At 42.1% G+C, this 9,133-nt stretch overlaps 1 protein-coding gene across 1 annotated transcript; it reads left to right on the top strand.

The window, feature by feature from the left end:
* The first annotated feature begins 1,253 nt into the window (after positions 1–1,253).
* Positions 1,254–3,167, top strand: LOC131218217 (uncharacterized). Its single transcript, XM_058212898.1, has 3 exons — positions 1,254–1,505; positions 2,031–2,447; positions 2,544–3,167. Exons 1-3 carry the CDS (start codon positions 1,254–1,256, stop codon positions 3,165–3,167), a joined length of 1,293 nt encoding a protein of 430 aa, XP_058068881.1.
* Positions 3,168–9,133: the final 5,966 nt, after the last annotated feature.

A 9,133-nucleotide genomic window follows, 5' to 3' on the forward strand; every position in this document is an offset into this window, starting at 1 on the left:
TGCTTTGCTCAATTTTAGTTTGCCCCGCTGAATTTCTAGTTTACCCTGCTGAGTTTCATGTTGGCCCCGCTCAATTCCATGTTTCCCCAGCTCAATTTCTAGTTTGCCCTGCTCATATTTCCAATGTGTGAGCTTTGGTTGTTTATTTGATGCTAGCTCAATGAATTTATTGATGTACTTATTTGATGCTAGCTACGGTCAATTTAATGCAAGTTGATGCGCATGTGTTAGACTTAATCAAATTTATGCGTTAGGCTTATTGAATTTGATGCGTTGATGGGGATTACATACACTCGATTTAATGTTTGCTTGCATAGCTTAATTAATAGTTTGCCCCACATAATTCTATGTTATGCTCGTTGAATTCCATTTCGCTCAATTTCATGTTTGCCCTGTTGAATCTCATGCTTACCCCCCCCACGCTGAATTTCATATTTGCCCTGCTCAATTTGTACGTTGTCTTACTCATTTTTCCAGTTTGCCCCGCTCAATGTCATGTTAGATTGCCTTACTCAATTTAATAAAATACGATACGAAATCATTCGTAGAAGGCCTAATCCATATAAGCTCTGGTTGTTTACATGAAAATTTAACGCGTTGCTTATTCTTTATTTCCTTAAGCTTTGTATCATTCTCATCTATAAGGGAAAGCGAGTTTTCAGTCTTTTATTATTTTATTGAGTTTTGTCTTATGGGAAGCTTCCGTTGTTTAACGATTTATTGATAATTTGTCATTGTATTGAATCTTGCAGATAATGGCTATGAGAATCATCTGTTGCTATGGCGGGGAGTTAGAATGTGAAAACAAGTAATGGACGTACACGAGTGGAAGTACGAAAACTATTTCGCTAGATGTTGATACTACGTACGAGGAACTTCTATCCAGAATGTACAGGATTATTAAGAGAACACCAACAGATTGTGATATTCAGATGAAAGTTTTGTATCCCTGCTCCAATAAATCAATTCCTCCAACGGTACTTGAGGACGACGATGATGTCAAAGTGTTCCTGGCAACACAGTTGGAGCATTCGAAAAAGTTCATCCCTTTAGTCATCGAGACAATCGAACACATTAATATGGCATCACACATTCAAAGTGTGGCAGAAGAGCATGGCGTGGAATTTGAATATAAGCCAAATCCATTACAAGTAGTAGGAACAAATGATCAACTGTCCGAGCCGCCCCAAACATCAAAATTTGTGAGTACCCAAGCCTGCGGTGCACGTGACATTGACCTCATTTGTGATTGCATGACACCGCCTCTAGCAACAACAGCAGATCTGCCGTCATCATCCACAGCCCGAAGATACATCAGTCCTGAAAGCAACATCCCACATCCAAACCTTCCCGAAACAACAAACTTCAACACCCGTCAAGTTCCTGTGCCGTTTGATGATGCTGCATTCACTAATGCAGCAATGCTGGAATATACGGATTCGTTGAGTGAATCAATCGAGATAGCCGTTGGGCAAACATTTAAGGACAAGAGTTGGTGTCAGCATGTTTTGAGCCAATTTGCCCTTCAAAATAAATTTCAGTACAGGGTACTGTACTCAAATTCTAGGAGATTTACAGTTGTATGCTTCGAAGAAAGATGCGAATGGAGGGTTCATGCATCACGCGTGGGTGATTCAGGAATTTTCAAGATACGGACTTATACGCCAAATCACACGTGTGGCATATCATGGATGAGGAGTGATCACCGGCAAGCAAGCAGTAAGTTAGCATGTGATTTGGTTGTTAGCCGCATAGAGCAACGCCTAGGGTTGAGGCCACGTGATATTATCTTCGCCATGCAAGAGAAGTATAATATTGTTATCAGTTATAGGAAGGCATGGGCAGCCAAGGAGCTTGCAATCAATCAGGTGATGGGGTCTTATGAAGACTCCTACAATCAACTCCCCTTGTATTTACATGAATTGAGGACGGTTAACCCAGGGACAGTGACTACCCTATATGTTAACAAAGAGACTTTCAGGTTCGAAAGATGTTTTGTTGCGCTCGGATAATGCGTTAGAAGTTTTCAGAAATCATTGAGGAGGGTATTAGCCATTGACGGGACACACTTAAAGGGAAAATACAAAGGTGTTTTATTCATCGCCACGGCCTTAGATGGGGACAATCATATATTTCCAGTTGCGTTTGACATCGGGGAATCGGAGAACGGTAGCAGTTGGAATTGGTTCCTTACTTACCTTGGCGATGCGATAGGGTCTCCGGAGGATCTTGTGATTATATCCGATAGACATAAAGGTTTACTGAAAGAGGTACCCCATGTCTTCCCACGTGCAATTCATGGCTACTACGCATATCATATCTACAGAAACTTGGTGGACACCTTTAAAGACAAGTCATTGGAGATGTACTACTGGCGGGCAGTGAAGACATGTAGGGTGGCTGAATTCGAAAAATTAATGCATGATATCGAAATGGCCAACCCCATAGTACATGCATGGTTGACAGAAATCGGATACGAGAGATGGGCATCTTCACACTTTCCAGGAAAAAGATTCAACTTGGTTACTACAAACATTTCCGAGTATGTCAATGCCCTCTTCAAAGAAGCACGCGAATACCCCGTTACGAAATTGATAGAAGGGGTTAGATTGAAGATACAGGAATTATTTTATAAGAGAAGAGAATCTGCGGCATCGTTTATAGGGCCATTGACACCATGGGCGGAGCAGCAGTTAAAGGATCTTGTGCAGAAAGCGCGAGATGTTCGCTGTCATCCTATTTCTCGAGACGAGTACTATGCTGTGGGAGATTATAATGATACAGTCAATCTCAGTAAGTTTTCGTGTACATGTCGCGAGTTTAGCGTGAAGGGGTATCCCTGTATGCATGTCTTGTCAGCATGTATAAACTACAATCTCCCTCATTACTCATACTGTTCCCCATTCTACACGGTGCAAAATTACAAAGCCACGTATAGCGAATCGGTGTACCCAGTACGTGACAAGAGTGAGTGGGAAGAAATTTCGGTGGGCTTCAAGGAGTATTGTGCTCAAATTAAACCTCCAGGACAAAGGAGGTCAGCTGGCAGACCCAAAAAGCTTAGAATTCCATCGCGTGGAGAAGAATCGAAAACAACAAAGTGTGGGCGATGCAAACAAACTGGGCATAATCGCCGAAGGTGCAAGTTTCCCATATCTGAAAAATAACATACTTTGTAAATTCTTTAGTGTTTTGATGTATAGCATACTTTGTAAACTTGGTGGATGATGAATGAACTTTCTACTTTGTCCCACTGTATTTTCAATTTGTCCCGCTAAGCTCGTCGAAAAGGAAAATGCACATGAATAGTATATGCAAGGCAATTGCCAAGATATTAGAATGAGCAAAACCAAAAACTGATGGCTGATAGACAAGAACTTCACATGCATAGAAGGGAAACCCCTTGGCCTGCTCATTTTCATGAGAAATTCACTGAATTCCTAGTTTGCCCCCCTCAATTTCATGTTTCCTCCACTGCGTTTCTATTTTGGCCCGCTCAAGTTTAAATGGCTACAAAGTAGGGCTGGACCACAGTTCCAAAGCACGATCGGAGGTGGAAGTGGCACCGGGAATAGAAGGATTATGCAACTAAGGATTGGAGCACATGCAAATAGTCACACCAATGAGGTGAATTACATCCACCTGAGATCTGCTGCAGAATTTGGACTACAAACCAGCCTCTAGTGGCCACCAACTAGATGGTTAAGATAATCCAATGAGGAGTGACTTTTGATTCTCCATCCAAAATGGGCCACATGACTGCATATGCCTAAATTGACTTAAATTACATGCACGGTGGATGAGTTGCAAACATTTAATAGACGATGGGAGAACACACGTGAGTCCTTGGAAATGACGTGGACAAATGAGACCCGACATCATTAGTGTACCTTCTACATAAACAATCCACACTCAATTATAATTTATAAGTAACTAATATAACAATCGGGTTTGTGTTGGGTCGAGCAACCTGGGACCTCAACCTAAGCCCAGCCTAAGTTTTCTCGGGTTGGTGTTTGTATAGCCCAACCCGAAAATCACCTGGGCAAACTAGGAGATCGGCGGTGCAAACATGAAATTCAGCGGGGTAAACTTAACAGATAATTTTATGGCTTAAGCCGATAAATCTAAACGTATCCAATGTTCAAATGGACCACACTCATTTTCATGTTTGCCCCGCTCTTTTTCATGCTTGCCCCGCTCTTTTTCATGTTTGCACCACTTATTTTAATGCCTACCCCACTCATTTTCATGTCTGCCCCGTTCATTTTCATGTTTGCCCCGCTCATTTTCATGTTTGCCCCCCTCTTTTTCATGCTTGCCTCGCTCTTTTTCATATTTGCCCCGTACTTTTTTATGCTTGCCCCGCTCATAATTGATTGTCCCATTGTTCTTCTAGTTTGTCCCGCTCATACTTAAGTTTGCCCCACTGTTTTTCTAGTTTGCCCCGCTCATACTTAAGTTTGCCCCACTGTTTTCCTAATTTGCCCCGCTCATAATTCAGTTTGCCCCGCTGTTTTTCTAGTTTGGCCCGCTCATATTTCAGTTTGCCCGCTGTTTTTTAAGTTTGCCTCGCTCATAATTCAGTTTGCCCCGCTGTTTTTATAGTTTGCCCCGCTCATATTTCAGTTTGCCCCGCTGCTTTTTAAGTTTGCATCGCTCATATTTCAGTTTGCCCCACTGTTTTTTAAGTTTGCCTCGCTCATATGACAGTTTGCCCCGCTGCTTTTCTAATTTGCCCCGCTCATATTTCAGTTTGCCCCCCTCGGGTGGTAGACTCTTAGGAGTTTCAACACCCAGTCAAGCGTTCGAGTATCCATAGGTGATGAAATTCCGCTAGTGTGAGTGTGTGGGGGTATGTGTTCATGTTTCCCCTACTAAATTTCATGTTTCCCCCGATCAAATTTCTAATTTGCCCCACTCAATGTTTTCTCAAAGTGATCGTTTTATATATATTGCAATAGAGAATTCCATCGTTTATAGTTGAAAAGAGGAGTCATAAGAGATATTATGGGGTGAATTCCATCGTATATATATCACTGATCAAAAGTGTCCATGTGGGGTGAAGATATTATCACGTGCACTCCACAGATTCCATGAAACATGCATCAAAGCAGCATTCCTCTTCTGCTTATAGTAAGGAGAAGATGATTTCCTAGTAAATAAGGAAACAAAGGAGAAATTTACGACTGTGGACCCCACCTTTTATCCAGCGGTTTTTTTGAAGCAATACAAACTTAGAATACGCAGTTGGACCTCCTCGTACGGAGTCGGAATTTCAGGACGAAAATACCCCTCCTCCTGACGGAAACGGCTCTTCCTCTTCGTTTCCTCTCTTTGCCTTTCCTCTCCCTTTTTGCTGCCACTTTCCCTGCCGTTGCTGTCACCCCCATTTCCCCACTGCATTTCCCGTAGAAAGACCCAAAAAAACACCCTTTTTGTCGGCCCCTTATCAGCATTTCATCTTTTCTTCTTGAAATGGTGGGTCCAGCGAAGAAAGCACACAAGACAGGTATATATATATATTATTTTATTATTATTACACACGGACAGACACACACCGCACACACTCACGCTGCACACACACCGCGCACACTCACGCTGGTGGAATTTCACCACCTATGGCACTCGAACTCCTGACCGGGAGTTGAAACTACTGAGAGGTTACCACCCAAGCAAGAGTAAGGACCCCACCTTTTATATGGAAATGGGTTGGCTACTCCCCCTGCCACCAGCCAATGGCTGGTGATCGGTGCTCTGTGGGCCCCATAATAATGTATGTTTTTCATCCATTCCGTCCATCTATTTTTCTAGATCAATTTATAGTAATAAACAAAAAATGAGATATATATCAGTCTCAAGGGGACCACATTACAGGAAACAATGTTAAATGAACTTCGACCATTAAAAACTTTCTGGGGCCATAAAAGTATTGGATCAAGTTGACCTTTGTTTTTTTTTCCCTTCATCTGGATATTTATGACCTAATCAACATATTGGATGTCAAACAAACAGTACAGTGGGCCTTAGGAGGACTTAAATGATGGATTTCCAATCACTATTGTTTTCTTGTGGTGTGGTCCACCTGAGATTTATATCCCTCTCATTTTTGGGATTAAAACCTAAAATGATATTTAAAAATGGATGAACGGAATGGATGAAATACATACATCATGGTGGGGCCCATAGAGCACCGACCACCAGCTCCGGGGCTGGTGTTAGGGGGAGTAGCCAATCCGTTTCCCTTTTATATTTTAAACCCAGTTGGGCCCACATTGAATTTACTATTCATGTTATCCATCCGTTAACGGAAAATTTTAAGGGGTTGAGCCCCATATTGAAGCAGATCAAAAGATCAAATGCTTCATACCACGGGAAACAGTGGGCATAATGATTTCCACCGCCGAAACCATAGTCGGCCCAACAGTGATGTTTGTTTGTTATCAAACCTATTCATAAGATCATACATATATGGATTAATAGAAAACACAATTATAAGCTTGATCCAAAACTTCTGTGGCCCCTAAGAAACGATCACCATTAGAAGTTCAATTCAAAATTTCATGTGGTGTGGTCAATTTCAACATTCCATTTCAACATTGGATATGTTTAAAATTTTCAGCTTCAGCCACGAAATTATTTGTTAAGTTTGCCCCACTGATTTTCATGTTTGCCCCGTTGATTTTCAAAAATCTCCCGCTGATTTTTCTCTTTGCCCCGCTGATTTTCTAGTTTGCCCCGCTAATTTTTCAATTTGCCCTGCTGATCTTCTAGTTTGCCCCGCTGATCTTCTAGTTTGCCCCGCTGATCTTCTAGTCTCCCTCGTTGATCTTCTAGTTTGCCCCGCTGATCTTCCAGTTTCCCTCGCTGATCTTCTAGTTTGCCCCGCTGATCTTCTAGTCTCCCCCGCTAATCTTCTAGTTTGCCCCGTTCAATTTCATGTTTGTCCCACTGAATGTCTAGGTGTCCTCCCTCAATGTCTAGGTTCCCTTCCACATATGGGGCTTTGGTGTATACATATTGCGATGAAAACGGATGGACATTACATAATCTGATGAACATGATGTATTACAAATGAAACACCATCATAGGGCGTAGCAAGCGTAATCGGATTGCGTACTGAGTTAGTAGTACGTTCCCATTGTACTATGTAAACTCAGTTGGGCCCACAATGAATGTATGTAATATATCCACACCGTCCATCCATTTTTTCATTTATTTTGAGGGGTCTAGCCCCCAAATTGAAGCATATCAAAAGATCAAGTGGATCATACCATGGGAAACAGTGGGCATAATGATTTCTACCACTGAAACCATAGCCGGCCCAACAGTGATGTTTGTTTGTTATCAAACCTATTCACAAGATCATACATATATGGATTAACAGAAAACACAACTGTAAGCTTAAACTGCCTGGCTGTGGCCCCTAAGAAATGATCAACTTCATGTGGTGTGGTCCATTTGAACATTGGATATGTTTAGATTTTTCGGCACAAGCTACGAAATTATTTGTTAAGTTTGCCCCGCTGATCTTCTAGTTTGCCCCGCTGATCTTCTAGTCTCTCCCGCTGATCTTCTAGTTTGCCCCGCTGTTCTTCTAGTCTCCCCCGCCGATCTTCTAGTTTGCCCCGCTGATCTTCTAGTTTGCCCCGCTGATCTTCTAGTCTCCCCCGCCGATCTTCTAGTTTGCCCCACTGATCTTCTAGTTTGCCCCGCTGATCTTCTAGTTTGCCCCGCTGATTTTCTAAGTTTGCCTCGCTCATATGATAGTTTGCCCCGCTGTTTTTCTAATTTGCCCCGCTCATATTTCAGTTTGCCCCCCTCGGGTGGTAGACTCTTAGGAGTTTCAACACCCAGTCAAGCGTTCGAGTATCCATAGGTGATGAAATTCATATTGTGATTCCTTTTTCAAAATTGCTTCTTAACCTAAGACATCATTTCATATTGTGATTCCTTTTTACACATCAAACACCCGTTAACCGATGGCGCTTTCGAATGATATCAATTGTAAAAGTCTTGTTCAATGTACTAGACCACAAAAAAGCCTCGCAAGAGAAATAACAAAGGATCAACCAATGCATAGTTATCCTAAAGGGCATGTTTGGATTTGTTGTAAAAGGGGCATTTGATGCATAAACACCCTTTTGAGCAACACCCCTTCAGAGCCACTAAGGCACTGATAGCTTTATTCACTTTTCTTGCATATCTGATCTAAACAACTGATGACATTTTTCCTTCACATACATGGACGATGCTATGAAGGGTAACATGGATGAGTTGCCACAATGACAATTTCACATCAAAATCTAGCCCATCAAAATGTTAGGGTGCTTTGCCTGGGAAGGGTGGCTACGAATTGTGAGCAAACCTTTTGTTGGGGGGATTTTCAGATATTGCTAGCATACATATTAGCAGAGATCATTAAAAACAAACCATAGATTCAAGAATTCCCAGCAAATATCACCTGAAACATAACTACATCCATACATTCTTCCCCTATATACCTAACCAGTAGAAAAAACATAAGGTACCCAACTACAAACTATTAAACTATTAGGTGGAAATTTCCTATTTCTTATAACCCACAAAACACAAAACACATAACCACAACCATGGCTTCACCCGAGACCTAATGGTCCTGTGAATCAGTCGGATGTGGCTCTGCTCCATCCTTTTGGACGCAGCATAACACTTCCTTTAAGGTGCGTAAGATCTTCTTGTTCCATTGCTCTTGTTCAGTCACTTTGGCCTTCATTTCAGTCCTGAAATCAGTTAATTCAGACCGAACCGATGTCAAATCCTCTTCCACCCGATTGAAGCGCTCATGTATAAGCGGGGGGGCCACAAAATCTTCGTCGATGTCTTCATCATCGTCTTCCTCTTCTGCCTCTTCGTCTTCCTCCTCCTCTCCTTCTCCTTCTTCATATCGTTCTCCTCTTTCAACCTCTTGTTCCCTGTTCAATTTCATCCATTTAATAGAATTAGCGTCAATAAAATTCAGCGGCTCAAGCCTCGCATTGCAGTTGAAACTAAACCCACAGTCCTTCGCCATCTTACAAACCAACCGTCCAAAGGGTAAGGACAGATTGGAATTTGTGGCCGCCATCAATATATGCCGCATTACAATAGATGG

The sequence above is a fragment of the Magnolia sinica genome, chromosome 11 (genome assembly GCF_029962835.1).
Source record: "Magnolia sinica isolate HGM2019 chromosome 11, MsV1, whole genome shotgun sequence".
Classification (NCBI taxonomy): Eukaryota; Viridiplantae; Streptophyta; class Magnoliopsida; order Magnoliales; family Magnoliaceae; genus Magnolia; species Magnolia sinica.

Bases quoted from the DNA above. Each gene is read 5' to 3' on its own strand.
- LOC131218217 (XM_058212898.1), top strand. From the start codon at position 1,254: ATGACACCGCCTCTAGCAACAACAGCAGATCTGCCGTCATCATCCACA. The intron at 1,506-2,030 runs GTTTTGAGCCAA...AGAAGTTTTCAG, and splicing joins ACAAGAGTTGGTGTCAGCAT to AAATCATTGAGGAGGGTATT. The intron at 2,448-2,543 runs GTACATGCATGG...AACATTTCCGAG, and splicing joins TCGAAATGGCCAACCCCATA to TATGTCAATGCCCTCTTCAA.